Genomic DNA, 26,160 nt, shown 5'->3' with positions numbered 1-26,160 from the left:
CCCTAACTGGTTACTGAAGTAAGTGTGAAATGTATGTACTAAGATAGAGACGTTAACTTGTGTGTCGACCCACATTGTTAACTTATCTGATAACGGAGCAGGGAGGAGTGATGAATGTGTGCGTGCGTTAAAGTACCAAATGCTGCCCGCGGCCAGTGACGGACTTCTACGTCACATTACCTTCCTCCTCTCCTGAAGCGACCAGGTTCGGGAGTCTGGATAGGTAGTCTGCCGTGACATTTTCTTTTCCTGCCTTATGACGGACACAGAACCTGAAAGGCTGGAGCTCCAGATACCACCTGGTCACACGAGAATTCCGGTCCTTCATGGTCTGGATCCAGGTCAGTGCTCTGTGGTCTGTGTGCAGGTCAAATTCCCTCCCAAGAAGGTAGTAACGGAGGCTATCTAGGGCCCACTTTATAGCCAGGCACTCCTTCTCGATTGTCGAATACCTGGTTTCCCTCGGCAACAGCTTCCGACTCAGGTACAGTACAGGAAGCTCTTCTCCTGGCTCCCCCTTGGGCCAGTACAGCTCCAATTCCCACAGCCGAAGCGTCCACCTGCACGAGAAACCTCTTCTGAAAATCAGGGGTCTGGAGAACAGGGAATGAGCACAGTCGTTTTTTCAGTATCCCGAAGGCTTCCTCACACTCCTCAGTCCACTTCACAGGGTTGCTGGCCACCTTTGAAGTGAGGTTGGTTAGAGGGACAGCGATGGTCGAAAACTGCGGAATGAATCTCCGGTACCATCCTGCCAGACCTAGGAAGGACTTCACCTGTGTCTTGGTTCTGGGTTGAGGGCTGTTCCTGATGGACTCCACTTTGTCCACCTGAGGTCGAACTTCACCCTTACCCAGCTGGTAACCCAGATACTTAGTCTCCTGTTTTGCCCACTCACACTTCAGGAGGTTAAGCGTGAGGCCTGCATCATGGATCTTCCCCAGGACTCTGCTAAGATGCTGTATGTGCTCCTCCCAGGAGTGGCTGTAGATCACCACGTCATCCAAGTAAGCAGCACAGTAATCGTCACAGTCCTGGAGGACCTTGTCCATAAGCCTCTGGAAAGTTGCAGGGGCCCCATGAAGGCCAAACGGCATGACCTTAAACTGGAACAGGCCCATCGGTGTCCGGAAGGCAGTGTAGGCCTTGGATTGTTCGTCCAGGGGCACCTGCCAGTACCCTTTGCAGAGATCCAATGTGGTGATGTAATGAGCTCTACCTATTCTCTCCAGTAAGTCGTCAATGCGGGGCATGGGGTAGGCATCAAACTGGGAGATGGCATTCACCTTACGGAAGTCCATGCAGACGCGCAAAGAGCCATCCTTCTTTGGGACAATGACAATAGGGCTGCTCCATTCACTTGACGATGGCTCGACAACATCCATGTCTATCATGGTGTGGACCTCCTCTTTGAGGGCTACCACCAGCCTCTCAGGCACACGGTAAGGATGCTGGCGGACAGGGTTCTGGCCAGGCTTCAAACGAATGACGTGTTCCAGGACTTTGGTTCTTCCTGGCCTCTGACTGAAGAGGGCCGGATACTTGCCAAACAGCTGCTTCAGCTCATCTTGCTTGTCTTCTTCTAGGTGAGCCAGTATGACCTCTGCTCGTCCTTTCCATGCCTCTGTGACCCCATCTGACTCGTCCTCTTCTTCTACTCTGCGGACCAGAAAGGACTTTACCTTGGAGAGTTCCCCTTTCTCCTCCCAGGCCTTGAGGAGGTTCACATGGTAGGTTTGCTTCTCCTTACCCTTGTCCGGGTGCAGCACCTCGTAGGTCACCGGGCCCATCTTCCTCCCGATTAGGTACGGCCCTTGCCACTGCGCAAGGAGCTTGCTGGTAGACGAGGGAAGGAGGAGCAGGACTTTCTGTCCTGGCTCAAACGCTCTGTGGCGAGCGTGCTGGTCATACCCTCGCTTCTGGGCCTTCTGGGCTTGCTGAAGGTTTGCCCTAGCTTCCTCTCGGTACCGCTCCAGCCTGTCTCGCATCTGGAGAACGTACTGGACAATCCCCTGTCCTGAGGTAGCTACTGGGGAACCTTCCCAGCACTTCTTCAGCAGGTCCAGTGGTCCCTGCACTGGCCATCCATAGAGGAGTTCGAATGGTGAGAAACCTGTCGATGCCTGAGGCACCTCCCTGTAAGCAAAAAGCAGAAAGGGTAACCACTTATCCCAGTCTTTACCAGTGTCAGCCACAAACTTCCTCAGCATATTCTTGAGCGTTTGATTGAATCTCTCTACAAGCCCATCCGTTTGGGGATGGTAGGGAGTGGTCCTCAAGCCTTTAATGCCCAGCTGTCGGTGGAGTTGAACCATCAGTCGTGAAGTGAAGTTTGTGCCTTGGTCCGTCAGGATTTCATCTGGGATTCCTACACGAGAAAAGAGCTGAACAAGAGCACTGATTATTTTTGGAGTGGTTATGGAACGGAGTGGGAAGGCTTCTGGGAACCGGGTGGCATAGTCACAGATCACCAATATATACTGGTAACCTGCACTACTCTTCTCCAAGGGTCCAACAATGTCCATTGCAATTCTCTTGAATGGGGTAGAGATAACTGGCAGTGAACATAGAGGAGCCCGGTCAGACCTACGGACAGCACTGGTTTTCTGGCACGTGGGGCATGTTTTGCAGTATGTTTGTACATCAGTATACATGGAGGGCCAAAAGAAACGGGAGCCTAGCCTAAGATAGGTCTTATGTTGCCCTAGATGGCCTGCCCATGGAACTGTATGTGCAAGGTTGAGAACAAGTGGTCTACATGTAGATGGCACCACTAACTTCCTGCTATCTGCTTCTGACCCAAGGTAGAGTATGTGGTTGTCTACTGTGTATATTCCCCCACATGAAGATTGGCTGTCCCTAGCTAAGGCCTTATCAAATAAACCTTTCAAGGTTGCATCAGACTTCTGCAGTGTAGAAAAATTTTGTGGAACTTCCCATTGCACTTCTAACCCAGACACATCAGCAACAGGTACAGGGGTTCCCACATACTTCTCAAGATGCCGCTGGCGCCGTGACTTTCTGGGCCCTTTGGTTCCCCCCTCACACAAGTCAGGCAGAGGTTGTAAACCAGCTTTGGCCTGTGCACGAGTGACAACTGAACATGACACTTGAACATCAGACTGGCAAACTGACTGCTCATATAGCTGACCCCCCACACTTCCCAACAGATCAGAGAGTACAGGCACATCCCTCCCCAAAATCATCTCAAAAGGTAGCTTCTCCATTACCCCAACTTTGAGGAGGTATTTCTGACCCTGAATCTCCACTGTGAGTTCAGCTGTGGGCTGCTGTGACTGGTCACCATGGACACATTGGATCAGTGTCTGGTGACCGTAATCAATGTCATTAACAGGTACATTACATTTTCTGATCAACGACAGTGAACTGCCGGTGTCAATCATTGCAGTAAGACTTTTACCATTCACTTTTACAGGTACCAAGACTGACCCTTCCCCAGTCTGTCTATTCTGAACACCATCCCCCTCTCTGGGCACATAACAGTAACCTGAGAGCTTGGATTTACGTAGTGGACACATTGAAGCCTTGTGCCCCTGCTGTCGGCAGTAAAAACAGGTCAGACCCCTCCCATCAGAGCGAACTGCATGATCCCTTACCTCCCTCCTCCCAGACACATAACCCCCAGAGTTACCTCCACCATCTCGGGTATCTCTGATGTCCCTTGTGTCTCGGAGACTCCTTGGAGCGGGTGCTGCAGGTCGTGGTGGGCCCCCTTTACGTGCATTAAGGTACTGCAGCGCAAGCTTGGCCGCCATAAGCCCGTCCTTGGGCTCGTGCTCTCGAACCCAGGTTTCGAATGTCGTGTGGTAGAACTTGTAGAAGTTGCTCGATGATGATGACCTCACCGATCTCGTCCTGTGTCTTCTCCTCTGGTCGAACCCATCGTCGGTAGAGACCCTTGAGGCGGTGGTACGTCTCTGTCGGTGACTCACCCGATGGCGTCGATGCAGCTCTAAAGCGTTGACGGTAGGTCTCCGAGGAGATGTCGAACTTCATCAGCAGCGCTTCCTTCAAGCCCTTGTAGACGTTGGACAGCCCCTCATCCATTGCTGTGTAAGCCTCTAAGGCCTTGCCCGTGAGCAATGGGACAAGCCTGCAGGCCCACTCTACCTCCGGCCACTGCCACGTCTTGGCCATTCGCTCAAACCTCAGCAAGTAGTTTTCAATGTCCTCCCCCTGCTGGTATGAGGGCATCTTTGGCTCCTTCCTCAGGAATGCTGGAAGATGAACGTTAACACTGCTGGACTGGTCTCCTGGTGCTGGGGCTGGCCTCATTACTGCTTGGGGATCCTGCTGTGGAGTTGAAGTCCCTGCTGCGTCGAGCCTTTGTCGTCCTGGTGTTGGCAGACCCAATCTTGGGCTCTCACTGACGAGTTCCGCTTGGTGAGGAGCTGTGAGGATAGATTGGCGTAGGCCCCGAAACTCCTGCTTGAGGTCTTCGTCCCTCTTCTCAAGGCAGGTGAAAAGTTGCTGGAAAAGGGCTACCATGGTTGGGTGTGGTTCTGGTCCCCCAACTGCTCCTTCAGTCAGCTGGTCTCTTATTGCTGTATCTGCTGGTTCAACCGGTAGTTCAAACAGTTCTGGTTGTGTTTGGCCCCTTGGTCGGGCTCCTAGTTTCTCATAATTAACCTCTTCACCAGAAGATTCCATGGTATTCCACCCAGTTTCAACTTCAATTACCTTTTATGACAGTTGATGATGCTGCTGAGAACGCAATCCTGTACGCATTCCTTTACCTCTCTTGTTGGAATTCACTGATTTGCGGTGCGCCATCCCACTGCTGCCACCATATGTCACGTAGAGTAGGCCAGAAGGCTAAACTGGAAAACCTAACCTCTATAAAAATAAAAAGATGGCGGAGCCGCAAAAGTTCTTCTGTGCAACGGTGTTTATTTACATAGTGATTCCGGAACAAAACAACAGTACTGCCATCAAACGTATACCTTATGGGACAGCTTAAAAACAAAGCTGCCCCACCCACAGCTCAATCCAAAATGCCTCCCCTTGAACTGAAAGAGAGGCTCCTTTTGTAGGGGTAGCCCCTCCCCTCAGAACAATTAACACTAATTAATTAAGCAATTACCTATTCAACATACAGTTTCCATTTATCTAAACATACCAAAATATATACATTGCAACACGTTTATGAAACAACATCACAATATAACATTTACAAAATTACATCACTACTGACAGTGTCTTCCAATATGCCCGTTTACATTAATGAGCCATTCCGGACAGGCACTACAAAGTAAGCCCAATTCCCTTAGCTCGGGTCCTTATCCAGCATACCTGGAAGCTACAGAGATGGAGAGAGAGAGGAACAGAACAAACAACCGCGCTCATCCATAACATCGATAAGTATACTAAATATTGCTTATATTAAATATGAACACCTGTCTTTATTTCTTTATACCCTAACTGGTTACTGAAGTAAGTGTGAAATGTATGTACTAAGATAGAGACGTTAACTTGTGTGTCGACCCACATTGTTAACTTATCTGATAACGGAGCAGGGAGGAGTGATGAATGTGTGCGTGCGTTAAAGTACCAAATGCTGCCCGCGGCCAGTGACGGACTTCTACGTCACAGTGTCCACATCACCAACAAACTAACATGGTCCAAACACACTAAGACAGTCATGAAGAGGGCACGACAAAACCTATTCCCCCTCAGGAGACTGAAAAGATTTGGCATGGGTCCTCAGATCCTCAAAAGGTTCTACAGCTGCACCATCCAGAGCAACCTGATTGGTTGCTTCACCGCCTGGTATGGCAACTGCTCGGCCTCTGACCGCAAGGCACTACAGAGGGTAGTGCGTACGGCCCAGTACATCACTGCGGCCAAGCTTCCTGCCACCCAGAACCTCTATACTAGACGGTGTCAAAGGAAGGCCCTAATAATTGTCAAAGATTCCAGCCACCCTAGTCATAGACTGTTCTCTCTGCTACCTCACGGCAAGCAGTACCGGAGCACCAAGTCTCGGTCCAAAAGGCTTCTTAACAGCTTCTACCACCAAGCCATAAGACTCCTGAACAGCTAATCAAAGAGCCACCCAGACCCCTATTTTACTCTGCTGCTACTCTGTTTATTATCTATGCATAGTCACTTTAACTCTACCTAGATGTACATATTACCTCAATTACCTCAACTAAACGATGCCACCGCACATTGACTCTGTACCGGTACCCTCTGCATATAGCCTCGTTATTGTTATGTTACTGCTGCTGTTTAATTATTTGTTACTTTTGTTTTCTATTTTTTATTATCAATTTTTTACTTAACACTCATTTTTCTTAAAACATTGTTGGTTACGGGCTTGTAAGTAAGCATTTCACTGTAAGGTGAATACACCGAGTTTGGGAAACCCTGTCTTAGAGACTTACCCAGAAAGACTCACAGCTGTAATTGCTGCCAATGGTGATTCTAACTTGTATTTACTCAGGGGTGTGAATATTTATGTAAATGATTTCTTAATTTCATTTTCAATACATTTGCAAACATTTTTAAAAACATGTTTTCACTTTTCATTATGGGGTATTGTGTGTAGATAAGTGAGATGTAAAAAAATATTTGATCATTTTGAGTTCAGGCTGTAACATAACAAAATGTGGAATAAGTTAAGGGGTATTAATACTTTCTGAAGGCACTGTATATTATTTAAGAATGAAATGCCTATTTCCCGTTTAAGGGAGCAGTGATCATTTATGCAGGTTTGAGACTGAGGTGGCAACAACATCAAATTAACAAAAAAAAACAAAGGGCACTATGAATTTGTATGCTTTTTCAGAGGTGTAACCACATTAAAACCAAAACACCCACAAGCTGTTCCTCTCGCAGACTTTGTCATTGGGTATTCACATGAAATACACCTGCCTCAAAAGACTTGTTTGATCCATACCGTGTTGGATTCCAAGTTGGCTTTCCACAGAGGGTTCTAACTGGAACCAAAAAGGGTTATCCTATGGGGAAAGCCAAAGAACCCTTTTGGAATCCTTTTTTTCTGAGTGTGTACTACTCTACCAACCACAGGGACGCCTGTCACAACACATTCCAGGTACAGTATCCCTGAAGTTGACAGACAGTGAGGTTCACTGACAGGTAAATCTTCCTTGAACCTGCACAACATGGCATTTCATATCCCAGCCTAGCTGGAAGTGGCAGAGGAATTCAAACAAATATAACAGTTTCCAAACTGTATAAACTGCTATAGTTTATGGCTCTGGTTGGTCACAGATAGTTTATTCATTATCCTTATCATCATTATCGTTGTAGTGGGAACACTTTTTGCGCTACAGTGTCCCCTAGTGAATACGACCATGTACAACCAATAAAAAAAGCAGCCCAAAGGTTTAATTAGCACTATTGCAAATCCGTTATGACTATTGTTAACTACAGTATTGCCAGCAGGCAAAACTGGTTAAAAGGACTTCATTACAACCAGATTACAATCTGATATCTGCTTGTAATGGCGATGTTCATTTCTCATATTTCAATTTGGGCTCATTTATGCCCACAGTATACCGAATAAGGGGTGCAATTGGAAATAGCTGTTTACATGCATTACATTGATTTGTGATAAGAAGATAGCTGGTTATTTCAATCAAGGATATCTCTCCCTGTTCCATTCTTTATGACCGTGTAAACGGTTTGTTCCAGATGAACTATTATGCAAATGTCACTGAGTAGATTACATTAAAATGACCATCCGAACCATGCATGCTTTGATTGTCAGTCAAATTTAAAATCATTAAAACATATACAGTACGTTTTAGACTTTTATAAGGAAATGGTCATAAATCAGATTAATCAAAATACAGTAATCACTGAGTTTCAGTATCATCCACTCAAAGTACTATTATTAGCTAGCAATTGTGAACATCTATTCAACCTCATGAGCACATGTCTGTTACAAAATATTTTTCCCAGCAAGTGATAACTTAACCTCTATGAATTTAATCACCTATACAAATTATGTCACCATATATTCAGGGACAAAAAAAACCTTGGAGAGATGGACGGCTGTACGCATGCACTTCCCCCCCATGGCACTTTGTGTGCTTTCAGAGTTCTATGATTGATAACCCAATAAGAGGTACTTACACTGAGGCTTACTTCTGAAATGGACCCTGTGAAACTAGGACCAAGACTATGATTTTACTATATCATCGCTATCATGATCTCCAGGGTGTTGATAATTGAATATTATTTCTAGCAATATTATGACTCCCCTTTTTACAGTTACGCTATCTCAGTACCTTTTGACATGACGAAGATCCATGTTGGATTGAAACATTGTCAATATAGGTGGTAAATTGGGAGCATTTTCAGTGTGCAGAACTCTGTTATTTGAAAGTTTACTTCTTTAGCCCAGCACCTACATTTTTAAGGATGTGTGTATGACCACAAACAATGCTATCCCAGTATAATATTTGTTTATGTCTGATTGGTATCACAAAAATTATTCAATAAACATCTGTTCCGTTAATGATAATATTCTTGTTTATAAAAGCTTATTGAATTGGTTCCATTTCATTGAGCCTTAAGGTGCAGGAACAGCAGTGTGAAAGAATTTTGTCCTACGGTTAAGAAGCAGACAGTTGAGCCCTGAGAGCTTGATAGTGGTACCTTCAGCTACAAGCTCAGTTAATTGGCAGCTGTCACTCCTGCCTGTGAGGAGGAGAGCCAAGTGAACTGCACAGCGGGACGGTGAACTGGAGTAAAGTGTGTCAGAACGGGACACCGAGAACATTTTTTGTTTTTCCAAAACTCTTTCTCTGAAAGCAAGCTAGAGTGGCCTCCTGCTGTCTTCTCATTAAAAAAGTATTTTCTACCATCTAAATGCTTTTTCCCTTTTTTCCTTCAAAGACCGCTGCACAAACCTGATGGTTTCAGTTTATCACAAGTAGTGCATGTTAAATATTGGGATAAAAGTGTTGTGTAATGGACCACCCTTTGTCATACAGCTTACCAGGTCTCACTCTCTCAGGGTATAAAAGACTGCATTAGCTGACATAAATAATATATATAATTGTGGTTTATCTTACTACTTTTCAGTTGTGCAAGGCTACCCAGATTAAGCTGACAAATATATATTTTTTGTTTCTTGTGGTGTGGCCTTAACTTCCAGTTTGATGACCCTCTGAGCACACATCTAGCTATCCCCCCTCATCTCTGCCTCTCAGTGAGGCTAGGGGATCCGAAAGGAGATTGTTTTGTCACTGAGTTTTGAAGCACAGAGAGTGCTGCATGCATGCAGAGTTAAAATAAATTGGATTCAACAACCAACCAGCAAGTTACAGTATGGACACACACAAAGAAACTTGTAGAAAACTATACCTGCCACTTTAAACTTTTTATTCCTTAAAAAGCTATCCCGCAGCTCTGATAACCACCAACTTTGTGACGTGTCATGGCACCAATGTAACCTACAACAGGCTTCACATGGCTAACCACCACTATTCACTCTATAAACTAAGCTACTAATCCCATCAAAAGAAGAGGATGACAAAGGGAATGGGGGAAGGCACAAGGAAATAATAGTCTTAGGGCTGACCAAATCATTAGGACTGAGAAGTCTGATGTAGGCATTTGTCAGAACGAAAACAAAATACCTTGCGGGTCTGTCAAACCAAAGTTAACAGATCCTATTCCAGGGGATTTCAATAGAGAGTGGATTTGTTTACATTCACCTTCAGCAAGGGACTTACTGCTGGTCAAACTACACTCTGACCAGAGGGAGACTGGACAGGATTTCTGACACCCTGGACTTGGTCAGAAAGATTAACAGTGTATCCTGCGGCTGACAAGTTCACCAGATCTGGCAAGTGTGATTGATGCGGTAGATGGCACGGATATGTCCACGTAAAGCAGACATATCCGATGACCCACACACTGACACGAGGGCTGCGTCACTGAGGATGCTCTGTATTTGCAGGAGATGACTGATGCATGGAGACAGCACTTCCCATTGCAGCCTTGTTGACACCTAGTTAGTGTTGAATGTGGTCTGAATGGAGAGAGGAGACAACAGAGCTGGATAACAGATAGAATGTGCAATTAGTATGTAATTATGTAGCTGCTTACACCTGTCTGAATAATCGTTTTGTTTTGTTTATTGAACACCCAATGCTTTGTTTCTGGCTCAAACAAAGAGTACATGTGCCTGAAACATCGCCACACAATCCTTTTGTTATGTTATACAGTGCATACTCCAACACTCAGACATCATTTACAAACAAAGATCAGAGGCAGTAGAGATGCCAGGGATATTCTCTTGATAAGTGTGTGAATTGGACCATCTTCCTGTCCTGCTAAGCATTCAAAATGTAACTAGTACTTTTGGGTGTCAGGGAAAATGTATGGAGTAAAAAATACATTATTTTCTTTAGGAATGTAGTGAAGTAAAAGTTGTCAAAAATATAAATAATGAAGTAAAGTACAGATACCCCAAAAACGACTTAAGTAGTATTTCAAAGTATTTTTACTTAAGTACTTTACACCACTGGCATTCAGAAAGTATTCAGACTCCTTGACTTTTTCCACATTGTTATGTTACAGCCTTATTCTAAAATATTTAAAAAAAAGAATTAATCTACACACAATATCCCATAATGACAAAGCAAAAACAGGTTTTCAGAAATGTTTGCAAATTCATAAAAAAAGGAAAAGGTATTCAGACCCTTTACTCAGTACTTTGTTGAAGCACCTTTGGCAGCGATTACAGCCTCGAGTCTTCTTGGGTATAGCACTACAAGCTTGACACACCTGTATTTGGAGAGTTTCTCCCATTCTTCTCTGTAGATCCTCTCAAGCTCTGTCAGGTTCAGACAGCTTTTTTCAGGTCTCTCCAGAGATGTTCGATTGGGTTCAAGTCCGGGATCTGGCTGGGCCACTCAAAGACTTGTCCCGAAGCCACACCTGTGTTGTCTTGGCCGTGTGCTTAGGGTTATTGTCCTGTTGGCACATCTGGCACACCTCAACACAATCCTGGCTCTATGAACAATTCCTTATGTGTAGATTGATAAGGGAAAAAGATTATGTAATTATTTTTAGAATAAGGCTGTAACGTAACAAAATGTGGAAAAACTCAAGGGGTCTGAATACTTTACGAATGCACTGTATGTAACAGTACAATAAAACATGTCTTTATCAAGTACAGTAGAAAGTAAAGACTTTTATTTCATTCTAATGTAATAGAACACTGTCTAATTAAAGCTTCTCAATCAGTGTGCCATGATCGCTAACTGTGTGTTCTTTATTTACCTAAGCAAACACAATGCAGCGTTCAGCAGTTAACACACCCCAGTGTACAATTAATGGAACAATTTGCATTTTAATGGCCAATTGAAATGTTGTACTTGGTTAAGCAGAGAGCTAAGGAAAATAGCAATTATCCACACGACCTCTGGTTCCAATACAACGCAACAAAGGATATACCTTAATTGAATTGTAGTAGATCTGATCGGAATGATTGACCGATTTTTTTTTTAACCACCCAATCGACTTGAAAACCATTTTTTATGTTTGAAATTAGTGTTTTGACAGTAATGAAAAATACACCTGAGTCTTACAGTCTACAAAGTAGAGTGAGATTCAATTTGGAAGTGATTCAATTTATGCAACATAAGCCATACGTGACTGTTAATCTTCACAGGAGGCTCTGTTAAAATGTTTGTTTTTGAATAATAAGCTGGTACTTATTAGAAGTATAGTACTTCTTATCGTCTACAAATTAAGAACAAGTGGCAGAAAGTCTACATTTTGTTTCATGTCTTAATTGTACATTTCAGCTATACAGTAGCATCTGTGGCTAACAGCAAAGATGTTACTCCACAAACATTATTATTGTCATACCATTGACCATGAAGTCACTCGACATGCAATATTTATACAATTTGAGTCAGTAGGGATACAGGCCAGGGAAACGACCTCATCATCCAATAAGATAAACATTTTACATACATTTTTTGGCTTCCAAGTCTCTCTTTTTCATTGGATTTTTGTGCCCTTTGGGACAGCATTGCCTAAGCATTGTGCCCACATACTCATTCACAAACTGCAATAGCCTAGCCTATTCTTTGACCCAAATACTATTAGACAACATTTGCAGTGAGCATAGAGGAAAGTCAAAAGTGTATACCGAGAGCTGACATAGAAAGCCAATGAAGGAGCAAGTGTGTGCTGCTGCCAGAGTAGTCTCACATTAGTCAAAAAAACACATTCACTCTGGGTGGTATTCTGAGTTTAGTTCCATGCACTTAGCTTGAATTATTCTCCCATTGGCATTAATGAATGATTTACTAAAATATCTGAGTTTCAGGTGCTTATTTCAACTCCAAATGTAATCCTCTTAGAAGGTAATGGCCATATCATAAGGGACATCAGATGACTAGCTCAGAGAAATGTAACACAAGCTTGCATTTAAAAATGCAAGCTTGTGTTACATTGAGGCAGTTCTTTGTTCTGAAAAGAAAGCTGTATGATCTGTCCCTTGAGATCTGTCTTATCATGTCCTCTTCAAAGGGGGATCAACATGAATTAATGTCCCATGTGAGGACCATTGTCGATTTCAGTAGGCCTATTTTAGACCATGAGTGTTTAACTCAGTTTTTCACAAATCATAAAACAATGATGGGTTTATGTGTACGTATGATTTAAATTAAGATCTCAAATTAGGAAAATTGTACACAATGCATATTGAAATCCATGGATGAATTTAGGACAATGTAATAGCCTGTACTTTTAATTGCATTATTTAGGAATTGTTCAGCCGCTTAGCTTGGACTATATGACTAAAGGTAGATAGAGAAAGCATGCTGATTTCAAGGTAGAATTGCAAGGACTCCCTTACAAAAAAACACATGTCAAATTTGCAGTTTTCACATTTTTACGAGTCATAGTATTGTCACATGTTGAGGTTACATTTAATTGTGAAACCATATTTTCACATGTACTACATTCTGATTTCACATGCTAACACCCCCTTTTCACATGTGAAGAGAATAACATGTTTTCACCTCATGTGAAAATCTCACTTTCAAACGTGGAATTGGAATGTCAAGTGAAAAATAATAAAATTAAAAAATCTAATTTACAGTTTCACTTGTAAGAAAACTCCACATTTACTCTAGGTTTTGTAAACAAAGTAAATCTATAGTTTTGATATCATGGATGGTCAGTCCTTGTATCCATGGTGTAGTCTATGGATTTTAGAGTGGTTGCATTTTTTCCAGCCCTATCCCTCAGCTTTTTACAGAAACTGTGGCAGGAAAAACACTTTGTCAATGTTTATAAAGTATTGTTGTTTTAAACACCTTTAAGGCCAGGCACCACACCCTCATAGGATACATGTTTCTCCTTAATCATATCTCAATCACTAGTTACCGGTTGAATGTAGACAGAAATGTATTACTTTTTCTTTATAAAATTGTATTTTATAATTACGGTACCAGTCAAAAGTTTAGACACACCTACTCATTCCAGGGTTTTTCTTTATTTTTATTATTTTCTACATTGTAGAATAATAGTGAAGACATTAAAACTATGAAATAACACATACGGAATCATGTAGTAATCAAAAAAGTTTTAAACAAATCAAAATCAATTTTATATTTGAGATTCTTCAACATAGCCACCCTTTGCCTTGATGACAGCTTTGCATACTCTTGGCATTCTCTTAACCAGCTTCATGAGGTAGTCACCTGGAATGCATTTCAATTAACAGGTATGCCTTGTTAAAAGTGAATTTGTGGAATTTCTTTCTTTCTTAATTCGTTTGAGCCAATCAGTTGTGTTGTGACAAGGTAGGGGCGGTATACAGAAGATAGCCCTATTTGGTAAAAGACCAAGTCCATATTATGGAAATTAAACTGAATGTTTCTTCAAGTGCAGTCGCAAAAACCATCAAGCGCTATGATGAAAGTGGTTGTCATGAGGACCGCCACAGGAAAGGAAGACCCAGAGTTACCTTTGCTGGTTCACAGAATTCAAGTAACAGACACATCTCAACATGAACTGTTCAGAGGAGACTGAGGCCTTCATGGTCAAATTGCTGCAAAAAAAACGCTATTATAGGACACCAATAATAAGAAGAGACTTGCTTGGGCCATGAAACACAAACAATGGACAATATACCGTTGGAAATCTGTCCTTTGGTCTGATGAGTCCAAGTGTGAGATTTTTGGATCCAACCGACCTGTCTTTTTGAGACGCAGAGTAGGTGAACGGATGATCTCTGCATGTGTGGTTCTCACCATGAAGAATGGAGGAGGAGGTGTGATGGTGTGGGGGTGCTTTGCTGGTGAGACTGTCAGTGATTTATTTAGAATTCAAAGCACACTTAACCAGAATGGCTACCACAGCATTCTGCAGAGATACGCCATCCCATCTGGTTTGGGCTTAGTGGGACTATCATTTGTTTTTCAACAGGATAATGACCCAACACACCTCCAGGCTGTGTAAGGGCTATTTGACCAAGAAACAGAGTGATGGCGTGCTTTATCAGATGACCTTGCCTCCTCAATCACCCGACCTCAACCCAATTCAGATGGTTTGGGATGAGTTAGACTGCAGAGTGACGGAAAAGCAGCCAACAAGTGCTCAGCATATGTGGGAACTCCTTCAAGACTGTTGGAAAAGCATTCCAAATTAAGCTGGTTGGGAGAATACAAAGAGTGTGCAAAGCTGTCATCAAGGCAAAGGGTGGCTACATTGAAGAATCTCAATCTAATAAATATTTTGATTTGTTTAACACTTTTTTCATTACTACATGATTCCATATGTTTTATTTCATACTTTTGATGTCTTTACTGTTATTCTACAATGTAGAAAATCCATTGAATGAGTAGGTGTGTCCAAATATCGTGCAAATTATTTTATGGGGACACTGGAAGAAGTCAGTCAAATATTTTGGTTTCATGTTGTTAAGACACTCCAGGACCAGACTTGTCCAGAGCAGATTGTGGATAAACATTTTTTTATATATTTTTTTCTGTAAAATATTAAATATGTACATAAGATGTACATAAAATGCACCTAGAAAAATGTTAACTAGAATAAAACATTTACATCATATCAACAGCATTCACCAAAGTGCAGAAAAATGTTTTGGCATGTTTGAAGAGTCTGACTTTTGGGAAAGGGCAGTTAAAGAGAAGTACACTGAATTTAGACTAGCAAATGCCTATTTAGACCTATTTAGATCTCTTCAAAGTAAGCTACTAAATGTCGTCCAGTTTGGAACATTCTCTATGAAATGGGCTATTACATTTTGTGTAATTTATTGTAGTGAGATTTGAAATTATTGATGAATGGCATTTTCTTTGTGATAATGTATGAAAATGTTGTGGTATTATGATAAACTAAAGAAAATATACATTTTCATCAATTGTTTTATCATCATGTTTACTTAATTCCAAAATACCAACAAATCTCAAAATAGGTTTTATTTCAGCCGGATGCTTAAGACAGAAGCTTATACTACACTAAATAAACAAATTATTTGAGAAACAGTGCATAAAGTGTGGTTTCACATAAAACAATTTTTAAAATAGCATGTCTTCACCTGGATTTGACCTCATAACCTCATGTCCTTGAATGTTACATAGTTCCCTACTCTACCTGTTAATCTACGAGTCAGGTAAAACTTCATGTACAAAATCCTAACTATATTTGTAAGTACGATATGGCTGACCCCATTTAGTCGACTCGTTGATTGTTTGGTCGATAGGCTGTTGATTGACCAAGATTTTTTTTGTAGGAAAGTGAAAATGATATATAAATGTATATATATAAATAAATGTATATATATATATATATATATATATATATATATATGTATGGCACACAAGACACCTGTCTGATTCACGCCTGTCTCAGTGGACTAATCCATTGTGGAGGCCGCAGGGGTGGCACACGAGTGTCACCAGTAGTACATTTACTGTTAATTCCCATAATTTCTAATATACAATGTTTGTTTGGTTACGGTAATTTCTGTTAATGAATTCAATTTATTATTACAATGTTACCGTTGTCATTGTATTAGTGGACATGTTGTTTGCAGAGTGTCACGACTTCCGCCGAGGTCGGCTCCTCTCCTTGTTCGGGCGGCGTTCAGCGGTCGACGTCATTGGCTTTCTAGCCATCACCGCTCCATTTTTCCATTGTTCCATTTGTTTTGTCTTGTTCCGTCTTGTTCCCTGCACACCTGGTTTTCATTCCCTAATCACACTGCATGTATTTATTCCTCTGTTCCCCTCCATGTCTTTGTGAGAAATTGTTTTGTTACGTGTTGCATGTGTACGCGCCAGGCTGGGTTTTTCCCGTTATTTTCCGTGGTATTTCACGAGGTTGGTTATGGTAACATTGTGCTCATTTTTGTGACTGTTTCGCGCCTTGCACTTTTTCCTTTGGCTGGAGGTTTTGACGCAGTGGCGTCCGTCTGTTTAATTGCCTCTGCCCAAATAAAGTGTGCGCCTGTTCACAACTAGCTGCTCTCTTGCACCTGACTTCTCCTCCAGTAGCGCTCACCGTGACACAGAGCACACAACCAAGTCTACACTTGAGAGGAAAAAGCTTTGCTTTATTTCATTCTATTTAGGAGTTGTCAATTTATTCATTGTCTTGGAGCGCTCCTGTCAATCTTGAGTAAGGGCACACACCTGATTACGCATAGAAGAAGGACTAGGCTACCTGGCCTGCGCGCTAATGTACACCTATAAATGTGCCCATTTGGGGATCTGATACAATTTCTGATTATCTTAACTTTTTTCTTCACCTCAAACAGGAAGTAAAATAAGTCTGTTTTTACATCCATAGAGAATCACAATAGTTCCTCAACAAAACCTATTTAAGAAATCTTTTCAGCTCTCTCCCTTGCAAAAACCGCTCAGCATGAATGGAGAAACATTGTCATGCTCTGATCTGGTGGAAACATCATAAAATAGGCCTACCTAATTACTTCTTATCCTTTGCGCAAATAGTCTACAGCTGTGTCTGTCTGTCCGGAGCTCGCTGGCATGGGAAACTCTGAGTACTGTTAGCAATTATTCTTCAATAAAACAAACTCCAAAGAAAATCAGGGGGAGAAAAATAGGATTATTCAGAGAGGACAATTCAAGATGTTATGCTGGGAGTCAAATGTTCAGTCTCCCCCTGTCCTCAGCTTTTCCCCACCGAACTAAAAGGAACAGGATGCATTTCTAACCCCCACCCTAGCCTGGGGTTGACCAATCAGAAGTCCTTCCAGTACAACATGGCCAATGGCCAAATAACAAGTATCCCACTCCAGACTCAATGTACAGACCAATGAAAATGTGGCCCACGTAGCACATGTTGCTCTGGGTTCAGGAGTGACATTCCACAGATTCTGAACAGATGTTGAACTGAAACCCAACTCCTATTCACAATTCGCAATTGACCATTAGTACTCTAGTTTTTAGTCCTCTCAAACTCTTAAACTCTCAAACTATGCGTTGTGTATTTTTCTAAATATTGTTACACTCCCCCCAGACCATTTAAAAAATAAATATAGTTAAAATGTTTTTTTTTAGAAAACAATAGAAAACATGAACAAAATACAGAATAAAAAACATTTAGCATTAAGCATAAAATCATTCACATTAAACACCTTGCATTTCTATAAAACACAACGGGCATATTTTACTTGCTGTTGCAATGAGAAATAGACTTCACATAAAGTTATAGAAAAGAGGTCTTAACAGTTGTGATACCATATCTGAGAGAGCATGGTTCATTACATCACCGAGGACAGTTACCACTGGCACATTGACCACAATCATGAGGCTTGGTGTGATGATGAAGACCCTTATGATCCCCACCACGTTCTTGTGAACACCACTGACACCCATCTTCAAAAGACACGGTTGATGAATCTTATGATATCCCCTATCACGTAACCATCGGATTTTAGCAGACAAACATCGGGCAATAGCACACTTGATAACGTGGATGAGGATGAGAAAAACAACCACAACTCCCACTATTGGAAGTATCATGCTCACCAAAAAACTTCCCCCTGTACCAAATGTGGACGACAACCACATGACTAATCCTAAATCATCTGGATTGTAATCATGATATTTAGCGCCCTCAGTCCTGATCTTTTGGATTAGGTCAGTTATTTCCCCGGAATTATCAGGAATGTAAGTACAACATTCAGCACCAATAGCAGTACATGTACGACAGAAGATAATCAAGGGTCAAATGATTTTGCATCACCACAGTCCTAATGGCAACCATCTCAGCTGAAATGAACTCAAGACTCTCAACTGTACAATTAGCTACGACTTCCAAAGAGTTAGCCTTATTAATAACTTCCTGTGCTATTTTAGAAATACCATAAGACGAAACGCGATTGCAAAGAATCTCTCAGTTTCTGTAATCACACGTTTATGATTCTGTGAAAAAGGAGAATTCACTTACATGGGGTACTACATATCCCAAACAACTTTAGCCGTATGTCATGTCTTTACTACAGATTAAGTGATATATGACATGTTATTTTATCAAATCAATTCTCTTTAATTAATATTACCTGATGAAACTAATCATGTAAATTTAATTAAATAGGAAGTCGGGGCACCACGGAAGAATGTTTTATAGAGCTGTTGTCTTCGGAATAAACTATTAAAGAGCTGGTAATCTTTTATATCAATAGCAGTCAATAATCAATTGTCACCTTATTCAGTCTCATCTGAATGTTGTAAAATGATTGGTTCTCTTCACAAACCCTGGCTAACAAGTTGAATCAGCAATTCAAAATTTGGTTTAATTATTTATTTACTAAATAATTACACAGAATTACTGATACATTGAATACTAATTACATTTGAAGTTGTACATACACTTAGGTTGGAGTCATTAAAACTCGTTTTTCAAACACTCCACAAATTTCTTGTTAACAAACTATAGTTTTGGCAAGTCGGTTAGGACATCTACTTTGTGCATGACACAAGTAATTTTTCCAGCAATTGTTTACAGACAGATTATTTCACTTAAAAATCTCTGGATCACATTTCCAGTTGGTCAGAAGTTTACGCATACTAAGTTGACTATGTCTTTAAACAGCGTGGAAAATTTCAGAAAATGATGTCATGGCTTTAGAAGCTTCTGATAGGCTAATTGACATAATTTGAGTCAATTGGAGGTGTACCTGTGGATGTATTTCAAGGCCTACCTTCAAACGCAGTGCCTCTCTGCTTAATATCATGGGAAAATCAAAAGAAATCAACAAAGACCACAGAAACAAAACTGTAGACCTCCACAAGTCTGGTTCATCCTTGGGAGCAATGTCCAAATGCCTGAAGGTACCACGTTCATCTGTACAAACAATAGTATGCAAGTATAAACACCATGGGACCACGCAGCCTTCATAGCGCTCAGGAAGGAGATGCATTCTGTCTCTTAGAGATGAACGTACTTTGGTGCGAAAAGTGCAAATCAATGCCAGAACAACAGCAAAGGACCTTGTGAAGATACTGGAGGAAACAGGTACAAAAATATCTCTATACATAGTAAGACGAGTCCTATATCGACATAACCTGAAAGGCCGCTCAGCAAGGGAAAAGCCACTGCTCCAAAACCGCCATATAAAGACTTCGGTTTGCAACTGTACATGGGGTCAAAGATTGTACTTTTTGGAGAAAAGTCCTCTGGTCTAATGAAACAAAAATAGAACTGTTTGGCCATAATGACCATCCATATGTTTGGAGGAAAAAGGGGGAGGCTTGTAAGCCGAAGAACACCATCCCAATCGTAAAGCACTGGGGTGGCAGCATCATGTTGTGGGGGTGCTTTGCTGCAGGAGGGACTGGTGCACTTCACAAAATAGATGGCATCATGAGGAGGAAGTGATGTGGATATATTGAAGCAACATCCCAAGACATCAGTCACGAAGTTAAAGCTTGGTCGCAAATGGGTCTTCCAAATGGACAATGACCCCAAGCATACTTCCAAAGTTGTGGCAAAATGGCTTAAGGACAACAAAGTCAATGTAATGGAGTGACCATCACAAAGCCCTGACCTCAATCTCATAGAAAATGTGTGGGCAGAACTGAAAAAGCATGTGTGAGCAAGGAGGCTTACAAACCTGACTGAGTTACACCAGCTCTGTCAGGAGGAATGGGCTAAAATTCACCCAACTTATTGTGGGAAGCTTGTGGAAGGCTACCCGAAACGTTTGACCCAAGTTAAACAATTTAAAGGCAATGCTACCACATACTAATTGAGTGTATGTAAACTTCTGACCCACTGGATGGGTGAAAGCAAGGTGGAACCATTTTACGGGGTAGTGGCAAGGGCAGGGTTTCCCAAACTCGGTCCTCGGGACCCCAAGGGGTGCACATTTTGTTTTTGCCCTAGCACTACACAGCTGATACAAAAATAAAAAAAACATCAAGCTTTGATTAGTTTCATTTCAATCATTTCAAACCAAAACATACCTGCCCTAGCCACTACCCCGTAAAATGGTTCCACCTTGCTTTCACCCATCCAACCCTCTCAGATCTCCACAAGTTCATCAGGGATAAGGACTAGGGGTCGACTTGGTATAGAGGTGAATAACTCAAAGGGCAAACAGAGCATCAGCTCTACTACATTGAAGACCTTAGCCACTGTTATCACTCTGCTCCAACAGATTAGCCAAGCAGGGGTTTATTCTACCCACAGGAGAAAAGATGGCAAAGTGCTCTGCAGTGGGTATCTCTCAGCGTGCTAGACAGAGCTATTTATATTGCTTAGGGTGAAAACCCTAATGTAAAGTCATGACTCTTGTTTCTTTCTTTCTTTCTCTTTTTCTTCCCAGCGCCACAGCCAGCCATGGCCTGAAGCAATAGAATTCTGTCCAAGCCATTCTTGTTTTTGTGTATGTAAGAAAAATGGTTAGATCTCTGATAGCGGGGGTTTTAACCGCCAAGTCAGCTGGATTATTTGTGCACCCTTTTAAATGAAGGCTGGTTCATTCCTCATGACACGCCATTTGTTTTGTTCTTGTGGGCTTGCACAAATGCTGATGCTCCACTTCTAGACTTGCACCCGGCTGCATTGTTATGTTTAACAAGCCCTTTTGCATTGGCGGCTTTGTCAAGTTAATTGCAGGTGTAATTAATCTTCAAATTAGGTCATTAATATCGTTAGACGGATATGAAGATGGACCCGCCCCTGTTGGTGGTCATTAATGTTTTATTATTATGAAGCACAGGATGACTTGTATTTTGACATGATTAATGTGATGACATCAGTCGATCTATCATGAGTAGTCCTTACATTACACGTTTTGACCACTGTCCGAATCTATTCATATCTCACCTAAAAAACATGGCATGATATCAAGACGAATATCCTTTGATATTGCCATAAGCCCATACGTCCCAGTGAAAACATGGCACATTGTGTAATGTAGGTTGAATGCCCGTTCAATATGTCTGACTGAGCACATCTCCTCAAGACAGGCACCCACAGACTGAGGAGGGTATTCAGGCCATGTCCTCCTCACATTGCAGCGCTGTCGTGGAGAGCTGCTATCGTAGCACTCTGTGAACATTCCCCCTTGTCTGTTTTGGAACTATCCAGTGTAGCTAGTGTTTCTATGCATGAAGAAGAGCATTTGTTCTACTAGCCTACATTTTGTCATAAAAATCTACTTTACTCCAATACCATGCTTGGGGCAAAATGTTGTTATTTTGCTGCATTGCTTTATGTTGGTGTTCAAAACATAATTTTTTTATGAATGAATGGAATGCAAATGATAACACCTCGAGGTTACAAAACAATAATGTAGTATAATTATTGCTCATGTCTAGTTTTAGAAAATACGGTATATATTTCCCAGAGCCATTGCCAAATCAAATTGTATTCTTACTAGCGACTAGTTCTTACATATGGCAATAATGTTGGAAATCCTACTCAGCCGTGCTCCCACAGTAAAAACACATTGAATACAATAAAAACAGCAAGGAAGAAATAGGCACATAACAACAATCAATTGAATTTTGATAGAAACTCAGCATAAAAAGGAACATCCCTTTTTCAGGACCCTGTCTTTGAAAGATAATTCGTAAAAATACAAATAACTTCACAGATATTCATTGTAAAAGGGTTTAAACACTGTTTCCCATGCTTGTTAAATAAACCATAAACAATTAATGAACATGCACCTGTGGAACGGTCGTTAAGACAGTAACAGCTTACAGACGGTAGGCAATTAAGGTCACAGTTATGAAAACTTAGGACACTGAAGAGGCCTTTCTACTAACTCTGAAAAACACCAAAAGAAAGACGCCCAAGGTCCCAGCTCATCTGCATGAACGTACCTTAGGCATGCTGCAAGGAGGCATGAGGACTGCAGATGTAGCCAGGGCAATAAATTGCAATATCCATACTGTGAAGCACCTAAGACAGCGCTACAGGGAGACAGGACGGACACCTGATAGTCCTCGCAGGGGCAGACCACGTGTAACAACACCCTGCACAGGATCAGCAAATCCGAACCCCACATCTGTGGGACAGGTACAGGATAGCAACAACAACTGAGGGCTTGTAGGCCTGTTGTAAGACAGGTCCTCACCAGACATCACCGGCAACAATGTCACCTATGGGCACAAACCCACCGTCGCTGGACCAGACAGGACTGGCAAAAAGTGCTCTTCACTGACGAGTCACGTTTGTTTCTCACCAGGTGTGATGGTCAGATTTGTGTTTATCGTCAAAGGAATTACACCGAGGCCTGTACTCTGGAGCGGGATTGATTTGGAGGTGGAGGGTCTGGGGCGGTGTGACACAGCATCATCAGACTGAGCTTGTTGTCATTGCAGTAAATCTCAAAGCTGTGCATTACAGGGAAGACATCCTCCTCCCTCATGTGGTACTCTTCCTGCAGGCTCATCCTGACATGACCCTCCAGCATGACAATTCCACCAGCCATACTGCTCATTCTGTGCATGATTTCCTGCAAGACAAGAATGTCAGTGTTCTGCCATGGCCAGCGAAGAGCCCGGATCTCAATCCCATTGAGCACATCTGGGACCTGTTGGATTGGAGGGTGAGGGCTAGGGCCATTCTCCCCAGAAATGTCCGGGAACTTGCAGATGTTTTGGTGGAAGAGTGGGGTAACATCTCACAGCAAGAACTGGCAAATCTGGTGCAGTCCACGAGGTGGAGATGCACTGCAGTACTTAATGCAGCTGGTGGCCACGCAAGCTAATGACTGTTACTTTTGATTTCGACCCCCCCCCCTTTGTTCAGGGACACATTATTCCATTTCTGTTAGTCACATGTCTGTGGAACTTGTTCAGTTTATGTCTCAGTTGTTGAATCTTATTATGTTCATGCAAATATTTACACATGTTAAGTTTGCTGAAATAAACGCAGTTGACAGTGAGAGGACGTTTCTTTTTTTACTGAGTTTACATAAAGTGGTACAGTGAAACAGGCCTATGTTCAATTAGCCATTCAGTCTGCTATTCAGCATCTGCAAAGAATGTGGCTAGAAACTTTGTGAATTTTTCTGAGCCTTGTGGTTCAGAAACTTGTCTGCTGGACCGCGGTGGTAAAAACAGTTCATATCTGATTATACAAAGGGCCTTGCTGCGACAGGGGCAGTAGCGATTTTAGCATGTACATCTTGGTGGGGCAAAACATTTTACTGTGGGATGCATGCCAGCAAAGCCACTACACAACACTAAACAATACATGAATTGCACTATAATGGTGACAAACAGTGCCCACAAACTGTTAGGACCTACATAAAGCTGTCCCAACAGCAGAGTCCCAACAGCAGTCCCAACACCTTACCACTGCTACACCTGGCTTACAGCGGAGCCTTGTCTGGCAGCAAAACAATTCATTCAGCCTCTTTACTGCCTTTAAAACATAGCTGATATTGCTTACTTGATTAAACAAATGTGGTTTCTATTGGCAATTGAGATGTACAAACTATGGCATAAGGGGACGACAAGAGGATAAGAGGCAATCCGTAATTTTGATTAAGACATTAATGAGCGAGCGACGACAGACGTAGTCAATATAACTATTTGTTCAGCACTTTTGAAATGTACAACGACAGAATTCAGAACATGGGTCGTTCTTACAGTGTACTACTATCAGTAGCACTATCAAAGCTATACCAAAAGTTTGCAAACAAGCACACACCAGCCATGAACGATGTGTTTACAATACCACGTTGGTGAAAATAGAGCAAATGATTAGAGCAAATGATGAGGCACATGGGCTACTAACAGCTTACTACACAACATACTTAGTATTACTTTCTTATCTACAGTATACATATTTCTCTGGCATCCTACATAATTTATGAAGCAGCATAAGACATTTTTGGACTTGTTGTGATGTGCTTGAATAGGAAAGTGGCGCGGCGGTCCTTCTTGGGAAAATGTTGTCATCAAAGAGAAAGATGCTGGATTTACAATTCCAAGTTGAATGACCGTTCAAAACATATTATTCCCAACTTCCCAGTTGCAATGCTTGAAGTTAACCACTGTCACCGATTCCTTACAAACCACTCATTGTTGAATTTGCGATCTCCAAATTGTTGTGTAATGTTTATGTCCAATGGACGATGAGCACTGATACGTTTTATCTACATTTTCTCTTCATATGACAAGGATTAAAAAGGATTTGCCAGTAGACTTCATTCATGACGTTGACTGCTAGCTAAGAATGTGAAAGTAAGATGTTGACATGATCAGTCCAATCAAAGCTACTGTACATACAATGTGATTTGACGTCATTTCTGTGGCCAATGACCTTGAGCCTTCTTAGAAGGGCACTTCTAATGTAACTCTATGGCAGCACTCAAAGGGCTCACATTCTTGATGTCTACCCTTACTAAAGGTGGGTGACAGTGTCCCTGTGAGGATCGACGCTGGAGAAAGGAAGCAGGTACAGGGAGAAAATGTAATGAACAACGGACACGAAACAGGACAGGAACAGCGTCTGGACAGGGGACAAAATAACAACATCAATGCAGACACGGGAATGAAACAGAGGAAACAGACAGATTAAGGGGAGGCAATCAAATAGTGATGGAGTACAGGTGGGCCCAATGAAGCACAGGTGCGCGTAACGATGGTGATAGGTGTGCGTAATGATAGGCAGTCTGGCACCCTCGAGTGCCAGAGAGGGAGAGCAGGAGCAGACGTGACAGTCCCCATGAGTGACAGAACACTGAGCCAATCACGGTCCAATGCTGAGCCGACCACAGTGCAATGTGCTCTGCTCCACCTGCCCTGAATGATGGGTCGCCACTGGGCAGGGGTATGTGTAAATGTCTTCAATAGATTGCAGCTCCCTTTGATTCACAATCGTTTGTAAGGCTTTGCCATACCACACTGCAATGGACCCAGTCAGGACTCTCTGAATGATCCAACAGTAAAAGTTTCTGACTGTCCATGACACATTTCCTCAGACGTCTCCGAAAGTAAAGGTTCTGCTGCATCTTCTTTAGAATGGTTTCAACGTTGTGGGTCCAAGTGAGGCCAACTGAGATTGGGAATTGAAAACATATGTACAGTCTCTACAGCTAAATTGTGGCTGGACCGTACGCTTCCTGAAGTCAACAGTGTTTATTTTTTTGCTGACAATAATAGAGTAAATGTGGGACACATGTATTATGATTAAGAAACAGTGTGGATTGAGATGTTGTTACATATTTTCACAACCTGTGGCACTGTCGGTTTAAAAGTACAATAACCAGTTACAGCTAGAATTTACAGAGACCCCCTGGAATTGTATCATGCTTGAAAGACCTGCAAATTGTCAGTAAAAGCTTTCGAACTCAGCTAAAAGCTGCTAACATCCACTTCGATTGCAGGATGCTTGTATGAGCAGGTGCCCTTTGTTTTGTCTGGTGTTTGTTGTAAAGTGTACTAGCCACCATTATTAGGTCCGATCAATTCAGTGTGGGAGTGCTTCATGCTCCCAATAATCCGGAGACATTTGGTCTTCTATTGAGTGGTGTCATTGTGGATGACTCCAGGAGAAAACGTGAGAGTTGGCCACGGGCCAACGTCGCAAATCTCTCCTTTACCCCCTCCCTCCATCTCTCTCTCGCTCTCTCTCACCATTCCTCTGTCTGTGGATTCGAGGTGATGGTTGACAATT

The 26,160-nt window shown here is 42.1% G+C and overlaps 1 protein-coding gene across 1 annotated transcript; it reads right to left on the bottom strand.

Annotated features, from left to right (window-relative positions):
* Positions 1-401: 401 nt before the first annotated feature.
* On the bottom strand, positions 402-3,804 carry LOC123724550 (uncharacterized). Its single transcript, XM_045688719.1, has one exon. It carries the CDS (start codon positions 3,774-3,776, stop codon positions 402-404), a length of 3,375 nt encoding a protein of 1,124 aa, XP_045544675.1. The 5' UTR covers positions 3,777-3,804.
* Positions 3,805-26,160: the final 22,356 nt, after the last annotated feature.

Source organism: Salmo salar, chromosome ssa10 (assembly GCF_905237065.1).
Source record: "Salmo salar chromosome ssa10, Ssal_v3.1, whole genome shotgun sequence".
NCBI classification, from domain to species: domain Eukaryota; kingdom Metazoa; phylum Chordata; class Actinopteri; order Salmoniformes; family Salmonidae; genus Salmo; species Salmo salar.
Note: the sequence above shows the minus strand (reverse complement) of the source record. Positions and strands in the feature narration are given on the sequence as shown.

Bases quoted from the DNA above. Each gene is read 5' to 3' on its own strand.
- LOC123724550 (XM_045688719.1), bottom strand. From the start codon at position 3,776: ATGGCGGCCAAGCTTGCGCTGCAGTACCTTAATGCACGTAAAGGGGGC.